This window comes from Canis lupus, chromosome 24, assembly GCF_003254725.2.
Source record: "Canis lupus dingo isolate Sandy chromosome 24, ASM325472v2, whole genome shotgun sequence".
NCBI lineage: Eukaryota > Metazoa > Chordata > Mammalia > Carnivora > Canidae > Canis > Canis lupus.
The window spans coordinates 25,878,216-25,900,111 of NC_064266.1; the positions used below are offsets into that span (position 1 = coordinate 25,878,216).

At 42.6% G+C, this 21,896-nt stretch overlaps 2 protein-coding genes across 23 annotated transcripts in view; one reads left to right on the forward strand and one right to left on the reverse strand.

Moving 5' to 3' along the window:
- The window catches only part of MROH8 (maestro heat like repeat family member 8), a 58,871-nt gene extending 57,961 nt beyond the window's left edge, over positions 1–910 (reverse strand). For all 18 annotated transcript variants that reach the window (XR_003145118.3, XR_004808769.2, XM_025469998.3 and 15 more), the window contains exon 1: positions 639–910. Coding sequence is in view for 16 of the 18 variants with exons in the window: in XM_025469998.3 (XP_025325783.1) it covers positions 639–910 (272 nt within the window). In the remaining 2 variants the exon portion in view is untranslated. The remainder of the gene's footprint in view (positions 1–638) is intronic.
- RPN2 (ribophorin II) overlaps positions 652–21,896 on the forward strand; it is a 57,622-nt gene continuing 36,377 nt past the window's right edge. For 3 of the 5 annotated variants that reach the window (XM_049100360.1, XM_025470011.3, XM_025470012.3), the window contains exons 1-5: positions 652–785; positions 5,976–6,169; positions 16,121–16,216; positions 16,792–16,967; positions 21,233–21,308. In XM_049100360.1, coding sequence (XP_048956317.1) covers positions 773–785; positions 5,976–6,169; positions 16,121–16,216; positions 16,792–16,967; positions 21,233–21,308 — 555 coding nt within the window. In that variant the 5' untranslated portion in view covers positions 652–772. Of the gene's footprint in view, positions 786–893; positions 958–5,975; positions 6,170–16,120; positions 16,217–16,791; positions 16,968–21,232; positions 21,309–21,896 lie in introns of those variants that run through there. The other 2 variants (XM_049100361.1, XM_049100362.1) reach the window with 1 other exon arrangement.

The following is a 21,896-nucleotide window of genomic DNA, read 5'->3' on the forward strand; positions in this document are numbered from 1 at the left end:
ACAAGACAGGAAGACAGAAGGAAGAAAAAGAGAAGAAAAGAAAAGAGAGGAGAAAAGAAAAGGAGAAAAAGAGGGAAGGGAGAAAGAAAAGAAGAAAAGAAAAAATCGAAAAGAGGAAGAGGGAAAGGGAGAAAGAAAAGAAAAAGGAAAGAGAAAAGAAAGAAGAAAAGAAAGAAAAGAAAGAAGAAAAGAAAAAAGAAAGAAAAGAAAAGAAAAGAAAAGAAAAGAAAAGAAAAGAAAAGAAAAGAAAAGAAAAGAAAAGAAAAGAAAAGAAAAAAGAAAAAAGAAAACCCCAGCCCTAGAACACTACCGGCTCTTCCTTACTGGACCCTTTCCATTCCTTTAAAATTGGCCGGGCTGCAGAGAGCCGACTGAGTGACGGCGCAATTGGCCAATCAACGCGACTGGCCAATCAGCGGAAGCCCCGTTTCGGGCCCGCCCCGACGCCTCGTCCAATCGCGCGCTGGTAGCGTCCGGATTAGGACCGTTGCGAGACGGCTGGTTCCAAGTGAGCCAGGTCGCGGGGGGAGGGAAGCGGGCCTGTACGCGAGGACCGCGGCGCCCTTTGCGCGCGGGGACTGGAACTGGGGCCGCGGTTCCTGGGACCAGCCCTAGCCTGCGGGACGGCGGGGGCTGACCTGTGCCGAGATCCCATTCCAGCACGCGCAGTCTGCTGCGAGTCCCTGGCGTCCCCTCCGGCGTGCTCTTGGAGCCACTTTCCCGAGCGGAAGTCAGCCTGCGGCTCCGGCCCTGGTGGGACCTGCTCGGAGGAATGGCGTCGCCGGGTGAGGCGTAGTGCATGGCTCGACCACGGGGCCCCGCGGCCGGCACGCCTTGGCGAGTGGACGCTGGTGCTCGCCACTCGGGAGCTTGCCAGGCGGGAGCCTCTCCCCCTGTAGGGCAGGGGCATGGGCTCGGGCTCGGGCTCGGGCTCGGCTCGGGCTCTTTCGGGGTCGAGTGCGTGACGGAGGGCGGGCGGAGCGGGTGGGACTGCGGGCGGGCGGCGGTGGGGTGGGGGCCAGTGCGGCGGGGAGCTACGGGTGCCCCCGAGGCCCACCCGCGGCCCGCGGTCAACTCTTACGTCTGGCTTCGCCCATCCGTTTCACTCGCGGCGGCTCCCGGGCGGGGTGACCTGAGAGTAAGCTTTTGGCCAGGTCGTCCTTCTTTGGACCGTGGTTTCCAGTTCAGTTTAAAAAAAAAAAAAAAAAAAGGAGCAAAAGGAAATCACTCACCTCTCTGGGGGCTTAGGGTATAAATTCTTAAATTGGATTCTCCTGCTGCAAACTTGGGAGTCGGCCAAGTGTCCGTTGTATGCTCCAGTCCAAGTTCCTTAACCCTCTTCATCTCAGTTTCTGATCTGTGGACTAGGTTATTAGTCACATCATCTGCCGAATAAATTGCTGTCCTCAGTGAGCTGATCCTCGTGCATAGTGTAGAAGCGTGCACGGCCCTGAGCAAGCATCAATAAAGCTAACTGCATTGCTGCTGAGCGGACCCTGTGCACGATGGACTCTCACGTAGTCCCACAGCGGCGTGGGGGGAGGTGTACTACTATTTATATTTGACAAAGAGGAAGACGCAATTTCAGAGAAGTAACTTGCCCAAGATGACCGTGAATAAGAGAGTGGGTCATTGCCCCATTTTTTGAAAAGTTGAGGGTTAACAGAGTAGTTAAACTTTGGATCCACACTGCCCGCATTTGGGGTTCTCGGTTTCGTGTCTTAGGGCAGTTAATTCCTAATGAGTCTCCATTTCTTGATCTGTAAAAGCACACTCACTTGGATGTTGTGAAGATTGAATGACTCAGTACATGCCAAGTACTAAGCGTAGTATGGGCATACCCCACACATGCTAAGTGCTCAGATTTTAGCCAAAAATGTTGTTGTTGTTAATTCGAGGTGGGAAGATGAGGATTCTGACACAGACGCCGTGTTAGGGAAATTTATAGTCTAGCTGGGAAAATGCAAGTCCTCATTTCCTAGATCTTATTATATTTAGTACATGCACATACACAAGGCACTGGGGACTCCACATTAGTGTCTTGACTCCTCTTTTTCTTACATTGCTCTATTCTTAAGCAGTTCTGGCTTTGACCTTGAATTCCAGCCAGACTCTGACGGCTTCTCACCTCTACTGATGTCACCCTGGCTGTGACCACCATCATCTTTTTACTTGGATTATTACTAACTGGCGTCCCTCTTTAGGTCCTTTCTCCTGCCTAGTCTCAAGTTTTGTGTATTCTCAACACAGTGATCCTATTAAATTGTAGGTCAAATCACTCCTCTTCTCGAAGTAGGAGTGATTTGACCTACAATATAATAGGTCAAATCACTGGACTTCTGCTGGCTCCTATCTCACTCAGTAAAAGCCCGAGTCCCTAGAAAGTTTTAAAAGGCCCAGGAGATTTGGCCTCTGCTACCTCTGTCATCTCTTCCATACCTTTCACCCTTCACTTATGCTATACTACTACTACTGGGTAGCTATACTTTCCTCTTTGCTAATGTCAAAAATGCTATATATATTGTTGATTCAGGGTCTTTGCATCTTGAGATAGTTTCCCCCAAAATATCTTTGTGACGCTCCTTTTCCTTCAAGTCTATACACAGTAGCTTTATTTCTCAGACCTTCATAGACTACCATATTTAAAATCGTAGCTCTTCTCAGATAACTCTTCCAGGCTTTAGTTTTCTCCATAGCACTTTTCACCTTCTGATGTGATAAATGTTTCCTTAGGTGTGTTGTGTGATATCTTTCTTTTCCCACTGGAATGTAGACTTCATGAGGCTTGGGGTGTGCGTGTGTGTGTGTGCACACGCGTGTGTGTTTCTGATTCCTGCAGAAGTATATACCAAAAATAGTGCTTGGTAGGCATTCAATAAATATTTATTAATGAATACTCCACAATATATTTCCCTTTGTAGTGTTTTAAAAAGATCTTCCAAATTCTTTAGATTATTTAACATATGCACAGGGATTTAAATAGAACTAGCATTCGTAGAACGATTCTGAGTTACTGCTAATGTAGGCATTGTTTCTAAAACATTCTCCAAAAAATAGTGGAGTGTAAACTCTATAGTTAGATTTGAGTTTGAGTCCAAGATTGTCTGCAGACTACTCTCGTTCTCAGTTTTCTTTTCTTTTTTTTTCTTTTTGTTTTTAAGATTTTATTTATTTGCTTGAGAGAGGGAGAGAACAGAGAGGAAGTGGGAGAAGCAGACTCTTTGCTGAGCAGAGAGCCCCAGGGAGCCCAATTCAGGGCTTGATCCCAGGACCCTGAGATCATGACCTGAGCCAAAGGCAGATGTTTAACTGACAGAGCTACCCAAGCGCCCCTTGTTCTCAGTTTTCTTATTTGTCAAATAGATAATAACGATGCCTTTTAAAAATTTTTTAAGGATTTCGTTTATTCATGAGAGACACAGAGAGAGGCAGAGACATAGGCAGAGGGAGAATTAGGCTCCATGCAGGGAGCCTGATGTGGGACTCCATCCAGGAACCCCATGACCGTGCCCTGAGCCAAAGGCAGACGCTCAATTGCTGAGCCACCCAGGCCTCCCTTGATGCCTTTTTTAAAAAGTAATCTCTCCACCCAACATGGGACTCGAATTCACATCCCGATATCAAGAGTCAATGCTCCACTGACTGAACCAGCCAGGTGCCACCTAATAATGCCTTTCTTATGGGATTCTAGTTGAAACTAAATTTGAAACTATAGGCAGAGGCTTTAGACCATTACCTTATGATTACAGTAGTGCTCCCTCCCTCTTCTGCAGAGCATACTTTCCAAGATTCCCAGTGGATGCTTAAAAGTGCAAATAGTACTGAACCCTTATATACTATGTTTTTTTCTACACATACATACCTATGATAAAATTGAATTTATTTTTTAAACTTTTTTTTTAAGATTTATTTTTATTTATTCGAGATAGAGAGAGAATCAGAGACACAGGCAGAGGGAGAAGCAGGCTCCATGCCGGGAGCCCGACGCGGGACTCGATCCCGGGACTCCAGGATCGCGCCCTGGGCCAAAGGCAGGCATGAAACCGCTGAGCCACCCAGGGATCCCCATAAAATTGAATTTATAAATTAGGCATAGTAAGAGATTAACAATGCTAACTAATAATAGAAGAACAATTATAATAATACAGTATAATAAAAGTTATGAGAATGTGGTCTCTCCTCTCAATATCTTGTCCTGTACTCACTCTTCTTGATATAGATGCCTACATAATAAAATGTCACCATGATGAGATGAAGTGATTGTGATGTAGCAGTAGGCTACTGCTGACCTAACAATACCAGACCGTGGTTGAGTGTGGGTAGCTGAAACCATGGGAAGTATGGATAAGGTGGTGGGGGTGGATACTGTGCTGTTAATTGGATAGCCAACAATTCATGAGCAGTCATACAATGTACCACTCGTAATTGCTTCCTGTCTCCTGGAGCATAATAGACAAAGATTAATTTTTCTTTTCATTTATTTAGCAAATATTAATATACTTCTGTGTGCCAAGAAATGTGTAGTCCTTGGAAATACTGGTATATTCAGAAGAAACTATCTGTCCAGAGTTTAGCAGAGGAATTAGACATTACAGTATTATAGTTGTGAAAAAGACTACATAGAGTACAGGTTGCTATGCATGGATATAGCAACAATAGTGACGGTAATAGAAATAGCTAATGTTTATGTAGTTTTTGTTATATGCCAGTCACTGTTGTAAGATTTTTCTATGTTAACCCATGTACTCCTCATTACACTTCTGAGGTGTAGGTACTGTTATTGTCCTACTTTACACTTGAGGAAACTGAGGAATGGACTGGCCACATTGTAACTGACACAGCCACATGGCTAATAAATGGCAGAGCTAGGATTTATTTATTTATTTATTTTTAAGGATTTTATTATTTAGAGAAAGTGTGCAGGACACCTGGGTGGCTCAGTGTGTGATCCTGGAGTCCTGGGATCGAGTCCCACATCAGGCTCCCCACAGGGAGCCTGCTTCTCCTCTGCCCGTATCTCTGCCTCTCTCTATCTCTCATGAATAAATTAAATTTTTTTTTATTTATTTATTCATGAGAGACAGAGAGAGAGAGAGGCTGAGACACGGGCAGAGGGAGAAGCAGGTTCCATGTAGGGAGCCCAAAATGGGACTTAATCCCGGGTCTCCAGGATCAGGCCCTGGGCTGAGGGTGGCGCTAAACTGCTGAGCCACCTGGGCTGCCCCAAATAAATTAAGTCTTAAAAAAAATTAAAAAAAAACCTGGCCACAGAGGTCCCATTCTTCACTACTTTATGGTATGGGGGACCTAACCCAAGGAAGGGCTGCTGGGGAGGCTTCTTAATGAAGAGATTACTTGAACTAAAATCTGAGAAGAAAAACTTGAAAGTTGAAGTAAGGGAAAGCACAAAAAAGTGCTGGGTAGGGAAGAACACGATTTACAGCAACAGCCAGAGATGGAGGGCAGGCAAAGTGAGGGAAAAGGTCGAGTGAGAGGCAGGTGTGGCCCTGGTGAGGAATCCGGATTGGGCCTGTCACGGAGGCATAGGAGTTAACAAACATGCTTGAGATAGCAATGGTGTCATGGGTCCTACCTGGAGGACCGTCCTTCACATGGATGAAGACCATGCCCCCCACTTACCCAGGAATTCTTTTTTTTTTTCTTTAATATTTTATTTATTCATGAGAGACACAGAGAGAGAGACACACAGGTAGAGGGAGAAGCAGGCTCCATGCAGGGAGCCTGATGTGGGACTCGATCTGGATCTCCAGGATTACACGCTGGGCCAAAGGTGGTGCTAAACCACTAAGCCACCCGGGCTGTCCCCAGGACTTCTCTCCAAGTTAAAACCTCCCAGTTCTCTCCCGCTTCTTCACATGTACCAAGGTTCCTGGACCTTGGTACACACCATCATTGGAACTATATATAAAACTTCGGAATTGTTTTGGAATGTACTTAATAGTCCTTTCCCCCAGGTGCAAGCACTGTCTTCCTGTTGGCCCTGACAATCCTAGCCGGTACCCAAGCTCTGACGCCCACTCACTACCTCACCAAGCCTGATGTGGAGAGACTGAGAGCCTCACTGGACCGCCCTTTCACGAGTTTGGAATCAGCTTTCTACTCCATCGTGGGACTCAGCAGCCTTGGTGTCCAAGTGCCAGATGTAAAGGTAAGGCCTTTTTTTATCTTGGCCTCATCCCTTCACTATGTTACTTTTGTGTACTTCAGAACCAACTTTTGTTCATTTAAGGATGACCACGGCTAATATAATAAATACTAATTTCAATCTGACAGATCTTTTTTTTTTTTAATGCTTAATGTATGTTTAGGACCAGGTGTTTTTGTAGGATATAAAGAACAAGTCTTAGAAACTTTACTTTTTACTTTAAGCTTTAATATTGCCTCTAGAAACTATTGCTATAGTTCTGAGAGAGACTGTACAATACCACATGTACTTGTTAAGTGCCCTGTATATGTAATCCTTATAAATAATAAAGGAATTCAAGATGGGGACATTCATATATATTAAACACTGATAGTCACCACATTAAGCAGTTTTTTTCTTTTTTATGTTTTTATTTATTCATGATAGACACACAGAGAGAGGCAGTGACAAAGGCAGAGGGAAAAGCAGGCTCCCCATGGGGAGCCCTGTGCAGGATTTGATCCCAGGACCCCAGAATCACAACCTGAGCCAAAGGTTCAGTTTGACCACTGAGCCACCCAGGTGCCCCGCATCAAGTAGTTTTGATATCTTTCTTGGATCTTTGATGAAGAAAATGCATCACAACTAAAACTTTTCCTGGATTTAGGAAAAGATTCAGTCTTAAGTGAATTTATATTTTATTCATTATTGTAGCATGGACAGCTAGGGTAAAGAATTTAAGGCCAGGTTTCTCATACAAATCTTGTATTTTCTTTCTTTCTTTCGTTCTTTCTTTCTTCTTTTTAAGATTTATTTATTTATTTGATAGAGAGGAAGTGTGCATGTGGAGTGGGGTAAGAGGCAGAGGGAGAGAATCTTAAGCAGATTCCCTGCTAAGCATGGAGTTCAACTTGGGGCTCAATCTCATGACCTGAGCCAAAATCACAAACTGGCTACTTAACCAATTGAACCACCCAGGCACCCCTGTGTATTAGTTTTCTATGGCTGTATAACAAATGACGATAAATTCGATTATTTAAAATAGCATTCATTGATTAGCTAATAGTTCTGTGGTCAGAAGTCCAGGCAGGTTTGGCAGGGCTCTCTACTTAGGGTCTCACAAGATCAAAATGAGAGTGTTGGCCAGGTTAGGCTCTTATCTGGCGGCTCTGGGGAAGAATCTGCTTCATTCTCCTTTAGGTGGTTGACAGAGTGCGTGCAATTCCTTGTGGTTCTAAGACTGAAATCCCTGTTTTCTTGTGGGCTGTCAGCCAAGGGCTGTTCTCTGTTCCCCAGGGCCACCCACATTTTTTCTTATGTTGTCCCATTTAAATCAGAAATGACATGTTGAGTTCTTCTTTCTCTTAAATCTCTCTGACTTCTACTACCAGTTGGTGAAAACTCTCTGCTTTTAAACTATTTTTTAAGATTTTATTTACTTATTTATGAGAGACAGAGAGAGAGGCAGAGACATAGGCAGAGGGAGAGGGAGAAGCAGGCTCCCCATGGGGAACCTGATGCAGGACTTGATCCCACGATCCCAGGATCAGGCCCCGAGCCAAAGCAGACACTCAACCACTGAGCCATCCAGGCATCCCAGGACTTGTTTTCTTAATCCAGTCTGACGATCTCTGTCTTTTAATTGGGGAGTTTAGTCTGTTTATATTTAATGTAACTCTACAGTTGGATTTAAGTCTACCATCTTATTATTTATTTGCCTTGCTTTTTCCTCCTTCTTTCCTGTCTTAAATTGAATAATTTTGATTATTCCATTTTACCTCTTCTGTTGACTTTTTAGCTCTACTTTTTTCATATTCTAGAGATTGTAACATGCAATCATAATATACTTTGAAATATTACTTCAGTATGTTACAAATAACGAAAGAACCATATAACAATGTATTTACATTTAAACTCCCATCATTTGTACTATTGTTTTCACACTTTTTACTTTCTTAAAGATTTTTATTTATTTATTCATGAGAGACATACACAGAGAGAGAGAGAGGCAGAGACACAGGCAGAGGGAGAAGCAGGCTCCATGCAGGGGGCCTGATGTGGGACTCGATCCTGGGTCTCCAGGATCAGGCCCTGGGCTGAAGGCGGCGCTAAACCACTGAGCCACCTGGGCTGCCCCACTTTTTACTTTCTTTTAAGCATCACAATCTATAGTCCAGTGTTTCAACTTCATATAATTTTTCAGTTTTATAATTACTTATGGCAGGAGGGTAAGTTTAATACCTTTAACTCTGCCATGGCCAGAATTGGAATCCCAGTTTATATTTTGTAATCCATGGCAATTATCTTTTTTTCCTTTTCTTTTTTTGAAGTATAATTGATATACAATAACAGTTGTTATTCTTTTTAATGCTGTGAATGTCCCATTTTAGCCAGTGGGCCAAAATGTCTTTCTGTGTGTATTTTTTGGATGTTTTTATGTGATCCAGTAGTCAGAGTTTCTTTCTTTCTTTTTTTTTTTAAGATTTTATTTATTCATAGAGACAGAGGGAGAGAGGGGCAGAGACACAGGCAGAGGGAGGAGCAGGCTCCATACAGGAAGCCTGACGTGGGACTCGATCCCGGGTCTCCAGGATCACACCCCAGGCTGCAGGTGGCGCTAAACTGCTGCACCACCAGGGCTGCCCCCAGTAGTCAGAGTTTCTAAGGTCGTAGGCTTGCTTTTACGTTTCCTGCCCCAGACTAGAATCAGTAATTGCTATTGATTTATTGAATGCCTCATATGTGCTGGGTACACTGGATATATTATCTTGAGCTAATTGTCTTAATTCTATATAGTCAGAAATACTATTCTATAATAGAGGAGGAAATGGAAGTTGAGAGGTTAAGTAATTTGTGTGATGTCTGCCAGCCATCATCTGAATACATATAGCAGAAGTCTTGACAGACTATGGCCCCCAGAGTCAAATCTGGCTTGAAGCCTGTTTTTGTAAATAAAGTTTTATTGGAACACAGCCACACCCACTCATTTATATATTGACTATGGCTGCTTTTCACTTTAGCAGTAGAGTTAAGTAGTTATTAAAGAGACTATCTGGCCCAAAAAGCCTAAAATATTTATTCTGTGGTCCTTGGCAGAAAGTTTGCTAATCCCTGCTATATAAGGTCCACACTCATTCAGGTTTCTTTTCCTGACAGCTGTCTCTTGCTTCTGCCTAGTATTTCCTTCCTGTGCATGACTGCATTGAGGAAACAGACTTTTCCTTGTGATTCCCATGTTATAAATCCTGTAGGTGAATGTACCTCCTGGTAAAATTAGTTCCACTCAAAAGAAAGAGGGCAGGCATTGGGGCTAGTTAGCCCAAGTTTTTGATTCTGGTTCTACCTCTCTGTGAAAGGGGAGTTATGATGCCTTCCTCACAGGATCTTTATTAACGGTGAAGTGAAATCATATTATGCCAAGTGAGTGGCCCATAAAAGCCCCTTCAAGTGGTAGTTATCATCTCATCATCATCAATATGTTAAAACTATTTATAATCTACTCAGGCAAATTCAGACATTGCTTAGTGCAGATACTGCAGTGTATAGAAGGCTGCAGTATCTGTAGAGAAGGGGATGCCTGGGGATGAGAGAGAGCAAATGGGGAGATACAGTGGAGTAGTCTTGACTAGTAGAGGTTTTGTATTGTGAGGTACAGGAGGTAAAATTGGGATATTAGGTAAATGTTGAATTTTGGTAGATTAGAATGCAGGAAGAGTGGTATCTACTGGTCATTTTCAAAGTTATGTGGAACTGTACGATTCAGTCTAAGAGAGGATCATGGAGGATTGAGCAGCTCTCCTGTTAGCCAGAAAGGTACCTTTTTCTGTCTCATGATTTGGAGTTCCATATGGATTTAGATTGAGCACATAGCCCCAGAGGTGTTCTCTGCTGATGTCCTGAGTTTGAGGGGACATTGGTCAAGGCTTAAGATGTAGATTAAAGCCATCCAGATAACTGCCGTGTAGTATGATTTGGAGTAATTGCATGATTGGGCCAGCTATGGCTTTATGTTTATAAAACATTCTCTAAAGTCAGACTGCTAAAAAAAATTAAAAAAAAAAAAAAAAAAAAAGACTGCTTGGCTTTAAGATCTTGACTTCAGAACTAAACAACCAAGTGACCTGCGCAGTTACTGAACCTTTCAGAGTCTGTTTTCTCATCTGTAAGATAGAGATAATTGCAATAGTCAGCTCATGGGTGATGTATGTTAGGGTAGTTAGCATGGTGCTGGCATGTAGCGAGTTATGTACTAAGTATTAGTGTTCAGTTAGCTTTATTATATAGTAGAAGGGTTAGTGTACATTGACATTTTTTCTCAAAGTGACATCCCTATTGCTTGATGTCTAATTAACACAGAGTGTTCAACAGATAGTTGTTGAATGAATTGTAAATGTTAGCTTATTAGAAATGGAAGGTCTCAAAAATGTCTGTTGATCAGAAAATAAATGAGTTTATCATATACTTCACTTTTTGAGTCATTTTTGGAGTGTGCTGTGGTGATTGTATGATGTGTGTATTATAAGCAATGGAAGGAAGAGAGTTGTATGGACGTTTCAAGCTGTCAAATTGCCTTATTAGATGTGCACGCTAAATAGATCTATTGAGGATAGTCTCCATTACTGCCACTTCCATGTGGTGAGATGTGCCCTGCTCCATTGTTGTTTTCAGCTGAGCAGAGAGAAATCCTTTGGTCCTCCTAGATGCACCGAACTGGTTGATGTCAAAGATCCTTAAGGGAGATTGTGGTTATTTTGTCCCAGGAGATTTTAGCAGCGAAACTGAGAGGAATAGGGCTTAATGAGAATATGAGACTACAAAGCAGTTTTAGGTACAGCAGAGTATGGAATGAGAATGGTGATTTTATAGATATTGCTCAGCTTTCTGTAAGATTTAAGAACAGTGAGGGGGAGTTTTATATTTATTGTCATGAAAATATGAAGAAAATATAAAAATATGACGGATATATACTATGGCAAAAGTTGTAATGTAGTATTTGAATGACTGGAATCAATGAACACTAGGCAGTGTGTATAGGTTGTCAGACAATCACACACTTTCCCGTCTGTAAAAGGGAATAGTGATGACTATCTTACAGGGTTGTTATGGGGATTAAGGGAGATAGTAAATATAAAGTGCTTAGCTCAGTGTCTGGTACATGGTGAGTGCTTTTGAAGGTCAGTATATTTGTACCATTCAACAAGTGGTGAGTCTTTGCTGAGAGCCGAGTACTCAGCTAGTTGCTAGGCATAGCAGACAGTCAGACATTCCTTCAGGCAGCAGTTATTTATGGAGCATCTGCTGTGTGCCAAGGTTTATACTAAGTGCAGAGAATACAACAGCTCATTCTCTAGTGGAAGGTACCCTGATAGTGAGACCAGGTGTTGAGTACAAAGGGATACCTAGTGTGTAAAAAGTCCCAGATGTGTGGTGTGTGAGTCCAGTAGAGGGAGCAGCTTGCTCACTCTCTTGCTGAGAAAGCTTTCTATAAGACCCTACCTTGTGCAGAGTGGTTGCTATTTGTACTGGCTGCTGCACGATTTAGTCAGTCATTCAACAGATACTTAGTGAGTTTCTGCTGTGTGTTAGGCACTGGGGATTTAGTGTCGAACAGTGAGAGAGAACCTCTGCCCTCTTGGAATGTATACTCTAATAGTGGAGATAGGCATTAGTTATATAATCAAATAGATATATGAATATTTTTAACAATGGTAAGTTTTATGAAGGTGAGTTATGGTATTATAAATAGGGGACTTTGACCTGGTTCAGGGAAGGCTTTCCCAAGGAAATCTCTGAATTTAAATCTCACTCTATATCTTCCTAAATTATAGCTTCTTGAAGGCAGGGACTTTGTTTGTTTTATTTGTTATGCAGCTCCAGTGCCTAGAGTAGCACCTGGCATGTGGTAGGCACTCAATAGCTGTTTATTAAGTGAAGAAAGAGGGATGCCTGGGTGGCTTAGTGGTTTGGCGTCTGCCTTCGGCTCAGGGTGTGATCCTGGGGTCCAGGATTGGGTCCCGCATCAGGTTCCTTGCATGGAGCCTGCTTCTTCCTCTGCCTGTGTGTCTCTGCCTCTCTCTCTCTGTCTCTCATGAATGAATAAATAAAACCTTTTTAAAGGTTTTAAAAAATAAGTGAAGGAAGGTATGATTGATCTGAATTCTAAAAGGAAGTAAGAGTTAACTGGAAGACAGGAAAGAGAAGGAACTTCAGGCAGAGGGAATGGCAGGTGCAAGGTTCCTGTGCGGGTAGGAAGCAGGTTACATTTGAGAGACTGAGAGGGGATGGGCTGCATGTTGAGCAGACAATAGGAGAGAGAAGAGTGGGGCCAGAGAGGAAGGTGGGGGCTAAGTCTCAGTGCCTTGGCAGCGACAGGAAAATGTTTGCTTTTTCCCTGAAGAACGGTTGATTTTAAGTAGCAAGTATTAGGATCCATTTTCATTTTTGAAAGGTTTCTTTCCTGTTCTGTAGAGGACAGATTGGCAGGAGAATTTGGGGCAGGACTAAACACAGGAGGCATACAAAAGACTTCCAGCTTTTGCTGCACAGGTGGATGATTGGGCCACTCAATAAGACAGGAACACAGAAAGAGAATTACGTTTGCTTGGGCAAGATCATGAATTTGGTCTTAAACATGGTGAGCTTGAAGTGCCTTTGTGTCATGTAAATGGCCATTGATTGAGAGAAATTGGGGCTGGGGCTACAGACCTGAGACTGTCTGCATAGAGGCTCTGGATGAAGCCATCGGTGTGAATGAAATGGCTCGGGGAGAGAGAGGAGGGTTGAGAAGTGGGCCCAGGAGTTGATAAACTCTAGGGTTGAACCATCAGGTAGACAAGGATGAAACTAAGGAGCAGCTGAGAGTAGGACAAGAGCTAGGCAAGTATAGGGGAGTCCTCGGGGCAAAGGGAGCGAATATTTCAGAATGAAGAAATGATCAGTTCTATCCAGGGTTGGGGAGGGAGCATTAGAAAGTATCCTTTGGCTTTTCCAATTCTGAGATTCACTGGTAGAAAGAGAAAGAAGGTAATAGATGGAGGTGAGGTGGGGAGAAAGATCAAGGAAAGTTTATTTTAAAGGAAGTCTTGATTGAGTTTTGTTAACTGTGTCATGGTAAGTTTTGTTACTGTGTCAGGAGTTACCAGTTGAGAGGGAGAAGTTGAACTGACAAGGTGGATGGGCTTCCAAATGGAGAGAACAGCCCCTACTAAGCCTGGTGGCTTAAAGGTGTTGGTGGAGAGTCACTTGTCCAGGACAGCTGGAGCAGAGGCGTGGGGTGAAGTGCATATGAAAAAGGTGGGCCCAGTTACAAAGGATCTGGTGCCAGGGCTCTTGCCAGGATTATGCCTTGATAGTACAATGCTGTTACAAAGTCTGGTGAGATTACAGTGTGGCCTGAGAGGAGTTAAGAGGAGTTGGGAGACGTTAATAGAGGAAATAAGGGAGGGGTAAAGGCAGAGGAGAGAGATTGAGCCATCTTTTCTTGACTCCTGATTCTGTTCAGGGAACTGTAGGGAAGAATGGATAGAGAAAAGCACTGATGTTCTCCACTCAAGAGGATGCTTAGATAATTGGAATATTAATATAGGGCACGAAAAATTAGGGAGGAGCAGATAGGGAATGGACATTTAGGGGGTGATTTGCAGGCTTCAATTGGCAAGTTGAGTCTGGAATGAGGACAGCTGAGGTCAGAGTAACAAACCCCTGGAAGTGGCCAGTGGAGGCCCAGCATTGGGTGGGTTGACTGAGAGTCCAGGGTGTGTTTCCCAAGGCCTCCTCTCACTTTCACTGCCGCTGTTAAAGCCAAGTTGTCACTGGGAGCTTCAAAGCCACTGACGGCTGGTATTGTTTACCTTGATTTGGCTGTCCAAAGAATTAGAATTGGCACGTTGCTAGTTTTCTTCTAGGACAAATTACAGGTTGTACAGCTCAGACTGGAGCTGGGCTGCCTGGGTTTGAATTGTAGCTCCTCCATGAAGAGCTGAGTGGCCTTGGACAAGTCACTTTGCCTCTCTGATGCCTCAGTTTTCTTGTCTGTAAACTTAAGATAACAGGAGGACCTAATGCAAAATGAGAAATGCATGTAAAGCGCTTACAACAGTGTTGACACATTTAAGTGCTCAAAAAGTGGTAGCGAGGACCATAATTTTCATTTTGGGGTCTTGGATGCTGTCGTTCTATTGTTAAAGCACCAGATGGCGACAAAGCACGTCTTACGCTTACCCACATTCTACGAAGGGATTTCATGACTAGATTGTTTTCTTCTTCAGATCCCTAATTTGTTCAGTATGAAGTATTTCTTTCTTTGGTCTCTTTTGAAGTTCAAGCAAGCAGGCTCTCAGTTCTGGTTGAAACTCATTTTGAGTTTCATTTACGTTTTGAGACTTACTTAAATTTTATTCATAAAATTAAAAAATAGATTTTTGGTTAAAGTAGCACGTGTGCACAGAAAAATATCAGATAACACAGCACAGCTGTTAGTGGAAAGTAGCAACCCGTTTTGTGGCCCACCTTGCCCTACACCCTATCCTCTTCAGAAGCACCTACTTTTAACTGTTTTAGTGCCATTTAATTTTGAATAGCCGAATTTTATGTCACCTCAATCAAAGTATTTAGTGATATAACAGTTAAGTAATATTTCTTGGGGTTTGTTACAGTAAGAATAGCATGGGTTTTATTATGTGCCTACTTTGTGACAGGCACTGTGACTGAAGTTCATCAGAGTCTTTGCTCTTAGGTAACTGGTCACTGGGGGAGCTGGAATTCAAACCCAAGCAGCCTGGCTCCACTGTAGTTAGTACAGTATTGTAAGCACTTTGGGGGAGCACTCTGGAGGGAAGGAAGACTTCTGGCCTAAACTGGGATGAATGTCAGTGAAGGCTTTTTGGGAGAAGTGACATCTGAGCAGAGATAAAGATAGGAGCTGGTTGGGCAGAGAGGAAGGACAAGGGAAGGATGCTCCTCGCATCGGGAATAGTAGGATCACATATATACCAAGACGAGATCATGGTGTCTTTGTGTTGCTACAGGACGATGGAGGGTAAGATTTGGGAGTTGGAGGTGGTGTGATAAAGCTGGCACTGAAGTAAATGTCACTCATGAGGGCATTTTATGCTCTATCAGAAACTGGGATCTTGTTCTGAGAATAATAAGAAACTACCCAAGGGTTTTGATAGCAAAGAAACATGGTTGCTTTTGTATTTTGTAAAGATCACCCTTGAGTAGTCAGTATGCAGAATGGACTCTGTGGCTTGAGACCAGTTAGGAGGTGATTGTATCGATCTAAGTGAGAAATAAGGCACTGAGAGAAGCCAGGGGATGGGGATTGGGTTTGAAAAACAAGAAGGGAAATAAGTTCACTAGGTCTGTAGGGTAAAGGAAAAGTTCAGAATGATTCCTAGGTTTCTGCTTGAGGTAGTTGGGTACATGGTGATGACTATCTATACATGAGCTGGAAAGTCCAGATGAAGAAATAGGTTTCAAGCTTATTTTAGATGTGTTGGGGAGACACATCTTCAGTGGAGACCCCAGTGCAATTAGAATCAGAGGAGACACTACTGTTATGTAGATTTGTCACCTTCACCAAGTAACTTACTACTTCTAGCCTCCATTTCTTTTTCTGTTGAATGAGAATGATAATATCTACCACAGGGTCCTTAGGCGTTCATTAAAAGGAAGAGCATCATAAACACCTAGCACAGGTTATGGCCAGAGCAGGTGGTCAATGGGAGTAATTTCTTTCCTTTTTTCCTAGGGTTCAGGACTGAAGTATTTGAGGTTTGTTGCTCTTGGCATGAACTCAGCAATTTTGTGTAATATAGTGTTCTATGGAAAATGTCTGCTTAAAACATGAAATCTTGTGTAGCTCATACTTTAAGCCATCATAGATTGCTTAGAATTTTATCATCAAAAAGCATGTACACTTTCCCAGTCTCTGTGTATATCACCACTGATCACTGACTTTCTATCCCTACTTAGAAAGCGTGCGCTTTCATTAAATCAAATCTTGATCCCGGCAATGTGGACTCCCTTTTCTACGCTGCCCAGTCCAGCCAGGCCCTCTCAGGGTGTGAGGTGAGTCCAGCTTCTACGTGTATATTTGTTTTAAACTATAAAGTGTAGCTTTAAAGAGGGAGAATCATGTCAAATTAACTTTTTTTTTTTTTTTTTTTTTTAACAATGAGAATCCATTAGTGTGGGTGGAAATTCCATTCTTACTATTTTATTTTTAAGAAAATGGAGTTTATTTTTTTCCTGAGTTTTCACTTTTCGTGGCTTTTGCATAACTTTTCCCTAGAGTTGCCTCTCTTTTCTGGGAAGCCTTGAATTTTTTTTTCCATCTCCATTTAACATTTAAAAATGTTCAAAGTAAAGGAAGAATACCCCTCATACCAGATTTCTGGAAATCCATTTAATTGAACATAGGGGAGCCATATAAGTAGACAAGTGACTTGCCAGAATTTTTCCAAAGGTGTTGCTTTCCATTCCTACAGACACCGAATTCTGGTGTCTGAGGAGTTGAGGGGGAACGATCATGTGCCCCTCAGTGGGACGGGGAGAGGGGTGGCTTTGGCAGTTACTCTGCATGTTGTTTGCCACAAACTGCCGGCACCTGTCCTAAAACCCTGTGTCTGCCAATCCTTTCTTAGATCTCTATTTCAAATGAAACCAAAGATCTGCTTCTAGCGGCTGTCAGTGAAGACTCATCTGTTACCCAGATCTACCATGCCGTGGCAGCCCTCAGTGGCTTTGGCCTTCCCTTGGCTTCCCAAGAAGCTCTCAGTGCCCTTACTGCCCGCCTCAGCAAGGAAGAGACTGTGTTAGCGTAAGTCATCATGCCGAGCGCTTCTCAGGCTTCATTTGTGTCAGAGACTGTCCTGAAAGAGTTCGTTCACCAGTTCAGCAAATTTTTTCTGGGTGCCTGCTGTGTGCCGTATGCTCTGCCAGGCGGTGTGGACCCCCTGTTGAACCAAGGCAGGTGAGGTCCCTGTCCTGTTGGGCTCACCCGGACACCGTGTTCCTCAAGACACTGAGTCAGAACATAAACACACTGCCCCATAAAGACAGAATTGCTTTTGAGGTGAGAGGCTGAAGCAAGGGTGGGAGATGACCAAGGGAAAGTAAAACCAGCGCACCATGTGCATCTTCCATTGAGGCTTGGCCAGGGCACGGTGAGCTGTTAGCAGTGGTGGCTCTGCACCAGAGGAGGGCTTACAGGGTCCCCTGGAGTTGTGAGAGACAGCATCCAGTGGGAGAAGTGGGTGCTCAGAGGGGAGAGAGCATGCTAGGAATCAGACTCGACTACACAAAAGGCTTGAAGCACCTCACAGGGAAGGAACTTGAGCAACTTTCCTCTTGGTTATAAATTTAAATGTTGTAGCTGACTTGAGGATGACTAACCTTAAAAGTGATACTATATTTTGTTCTTTGTCTTTAGCACGGAAACTCCTCATTTAAAATGGTGTATGTATTTTTTTGTTTTGTGTCCCCCATTTGGTTGCAACCCCTGAAGAGGGGAGAGCACCTGACCTCCTGTTAGTTGTTGAGCAAGAGATTGGTGACACCAATGCCCTGTTGCAGAATAAATAGTTCACTTGTTTCCCAGGTTTCTTAACTGGATGCTTTGTTAAGGGCAGGACTCACAACCCATTGCATTCTCTCTGCCACTTACACCCTAATCATTTTCACATGGTCAGTCATCAGTGACTTTGCGGCTACTTTTCCCAGGGCTGATGTTTCGTGTACGCATGGCCCAGTACTTGGTCCTGGGGTCCTTTGGTTTTAGGTCATATTATTTTGATCCCCTCTCATAATCTCTTGGAGGAGATCCCCAAGGATCCCCAGTGAGATCCCAAGTCTCATGTCATGATATCACTGTCAGTGCCTCAATCTGATGCCACCTTCTACAGCAAATTCTTTCCATTTCCGTCCAAGCAAAATACCTCCCTCAAAAATCCCAGAATGGGAAAAAGTACGAAGAAAGGACATCCATTTGGAGTAAATTAAATTTGGATTTAAACACCAGCTCTATTCCTTCCTTGCTGTGTGACCTTGAGCCTCCCTGAGCCGCATCTGTAAAATGAGACCCATAATCCTTACCTCATAGAACAAATGTCAGGATTAAATTAAATGAGATAATGCATGTGAAGAACCGAGTGCAGTGTGTGGATCTTAGTGGGCATGCAACAAAAGCTATTCCTCCTCTAGAGCACTTCCTTCCTAGGTCCCTTTCTTAGGAAGTTATTTTCTTGGTTGTACTGTGGTTATTTCTATTTTAGGTTGTAAGCTTCTTTATTTGTGATACAAAGTGTGGTGCATGGTAGGTGCCCCACAAAGAGTTAATGAAGGCTGAAATTATACTTTGATGTTTCTATTCTCTTGTAGAAAGCTTGCAGGTAGAAAGAGCACATGCTTGGGATCGGATAGAACTGTGTTCAAATCCAGACCCTTCTATTTGATATATCTATGACCATAAACAGGCTCTTTAGTCCCCTTACACCTCAGTGTTTTCATATGTAAAACAGGGACGATGATATTTGTCTCCTAGGGTTATTGTGAAGATCAAACTAGCAGAATGCCTTGTATAACATTACTACCAACTTGCCCTATTTAAGGAAATCTAATATAAATTAGGACTTCTAAATGGGCCTTCTACATTTAAGTAGACTTATTCTAGGATATGAATGTCCATAAACTTGTCTAGAATGGAGAAAAAATTTGTAGGTTTGAATGAACCATCTGAAAAGATGCCGTTATGGTCTCTCATAACCCAATTTCTTTGAATCATCTGCTGTATATTAGCAAGACAAGATCGGCTTTCTTAGTGTTTGAATAAAGTACTCCAGAGGCAAAGAAATTGCCAACTGGGAAATAAGTAATTAAAGCCAGTGACAAAACTTTTCAAAAGCTAAGTGGATTAATTTCATTCTTAAAAACTTCTGAAGTTGTTACCAGCATGACATTCACTCGTTCTAAAGAGAAAAATGATATCTTAATTGAAAAGTTCTTTCTCGGCTATCTTAGCAGCCTTTTCTGGGCTCAGCATTTATCACAGGCAGATGTGGGATTTTTGTCTTGTTTGGAAATTCAGGCTTCATTTTCTCTGGTGCATTTTAACGACAAGCATCCCATAGGAGTCTTTGAATGCTTGGAGCTTCCCTGCCCATGAACTGTAACTGCTCTGTTTTCTAGCTTGTCATCTTAGCAGGATTGGTTTTCCATAGAGGGAACCTAAATGGTTATGATCTTAACGAAAGCAGACAAATTCTCTCTCCACTCCCCCACATGTCGACTGATGGACAAGTGGTTTTACACGAAGGCCTGATCACCTCTTGGGAAATAAGGGACCTTTCTGGGATTAAGCAGCAGTTGCTTAACCACCAGGGGTCCTCTGCTTTCTCCGGAAAAGCACTACGTATATTTTCCAAGTTATCTGCACTAAGAAAATAGAATCTAATAAAAAAAATCTTAGGTGTGCATACCTACCACATTCTACTTTCAAAGTTTATCGTATAGAAAAATATTTATCAAAAAAAAATATATTCATCAGTGGATGAAACTACATGAGCAAGCCATAGAGAGAATGAAGTACTGAGACATGCCATAGCATAAGTGAACCTTGAAAACATGATGTGAACTGAAAGGAACCAAACACAGGTTACATAGTGTATGATTCCATTTATAAGAAATATCCAAAATAGGTACATCCACAGACACAGATGCAGATTGGGGTTTGCCAGGAAGCAGGGAAGAAGCTGCTCAGTGGCTACAGGGACTAATGGGAACGTTTTGGAACCACATAGAGGTTGTGAGATAAATACTAAATACCACTGAATTGTTCACTTTTCAAATGGTTAATTTTCTTACGTAAATTTTACTTCAATTTAAAAATAGAAAGAGAGCAATGAATGAGGCTTGTCTGTTACACCACAGCATGGCCTGGCGTGACGTAATGTGTATCCACTGGAGATTCAGTGAGTAAATTGTGGTATATCTAAGCCATATGGTACTACGTCACAGTTAATAAGAGTAAAGTACATTTATATGTACTCATATGGAAAGATGTATACATTATGTTATTAAGAAGTTGGATAACAATTATATTTTAGGGGTAGGTGTTCCAGGAATTTAAACTTTGCTCTTTAGTAACGTGTTGCTTGAATTTTTGACAAATACGTGCTTTTATGATCAGAAATAAATGGTAGGGAAAGAAGAAAGAGAATAAATTCTGGTTTCAGGACCAAATTCCTTTTATGTTCTTTCATACCTGAATGGGTAGGAGTGGCTTTTTTTTAGGTCTCTCAGTAGGGCCAGGATAGCACAAGCATTGAACAATTAGCAAGTGTTTATAGCACACGAATCTGGTTTCAGAAAAGTTGCTCCAAGTTCTTACCCAAGAGTCTGTATTTGTAGCTTGCATAGTATTTCTTTGGTCATGGAGTAAGAAAAGTAGAAAGTGAACAAGCAGCTGAGTTCTGCCTAGCACAGTACCCTGTACAACATATGCCTCGGCTTAGTGGGATTCTGTTCTCCTGAAGAGCATCTCTCTTCTAAACCTAAGTAAGTCTTACTCAGTATTCTCTATGTGATGCCACAGGAACAAAACATGTTTCCAGAGGAGCGTGAACTTGTGCTCCCTGTCTTCTCTGTGCTCACAGTACTTACTTCAGGTCAGGGTGCCTGGACTGCCTCCTCTTGCTCAGGATCTTTGCAATGCAACAGCCTTTTCCACCTGGATTGTAATTAAGCTCCTTAATGGCTGAGACTGCCTCGTACTTCTAAAGAAAAGAGAGGGCGGGGCAGCCAGGGTGGCTCAGCAGTTTAGCTCCGCCTTCAGCCCAGGGCCTGATCCTGGAGACCCGGGATCAAGTCCCACATCGGGCTCCCTGCATGGAGCCTGCTTCTTCCTCTTCCTGTGCCTCTGCCTTTCTCTCTCTCTCTCTCTGTCTCTCATGAATAAATAAATTAAAAAATATATTAAAAAAAAAAAGAACAAGAGAGGGATATTCCTGAAAGTGTTCCAATACAGGAAGGAGTGAGCAGATGAAAGGAGACGACATTTGCCAGTCACCTCTACTCTTTATCTTCCAGAACGGTCCAGGCTCTGCAGACGGCATCCCACCTGTCCCAGCAGGCAGATTTGAGGAGCATCGTGGAGGAGATTGAGGTGTGAATTTATTTTGCCAAATGAATTCCCCAGCTCCTGTCTTTGAAACCCTTTAGAAGAGTCTTGCAGTTAGACAAGCATGGTTTATTTTGGCCAGTTAAATTTCTTCTCATATCCATGGCACATTACATTCTTTGTATCAGAGCAGTATGTCCTGGGGAATATTCTTTAGGGTAGGATAGTTACACCACCAATTAGGTAACAAATTACTTTCCTAGCCTTTTGTAGTATAGGCTCACAGTCACAGATTTTAGGCCTAACAAACCTGAAAGTCAGATTATTATTATTATTTTTTTTTTTTGGCTATTTACTACTTTGTAATCTCAGGCAAATTATTTAGTGTCTGAGCCTTGATTCCTTGTATGGTGGTATAGGAACAGGTAAGGTTCTAAAGTACTTGATACATAATAAGTGCTCAGCAAGTGGTTGCTGTGTTTTTTTTTGTTGTTGTTTTGTTTTTTTGGTTTTTTTTTGGTCGCTGTGTTTTTAGGATTACTTTATCCTTTCCTTTGCCCAGGACCTACTGTTATGCAGAGACCACCCTCATGGACTCTGCATAGTCAGTAATGACAGGCAGTCTCCCCGCCC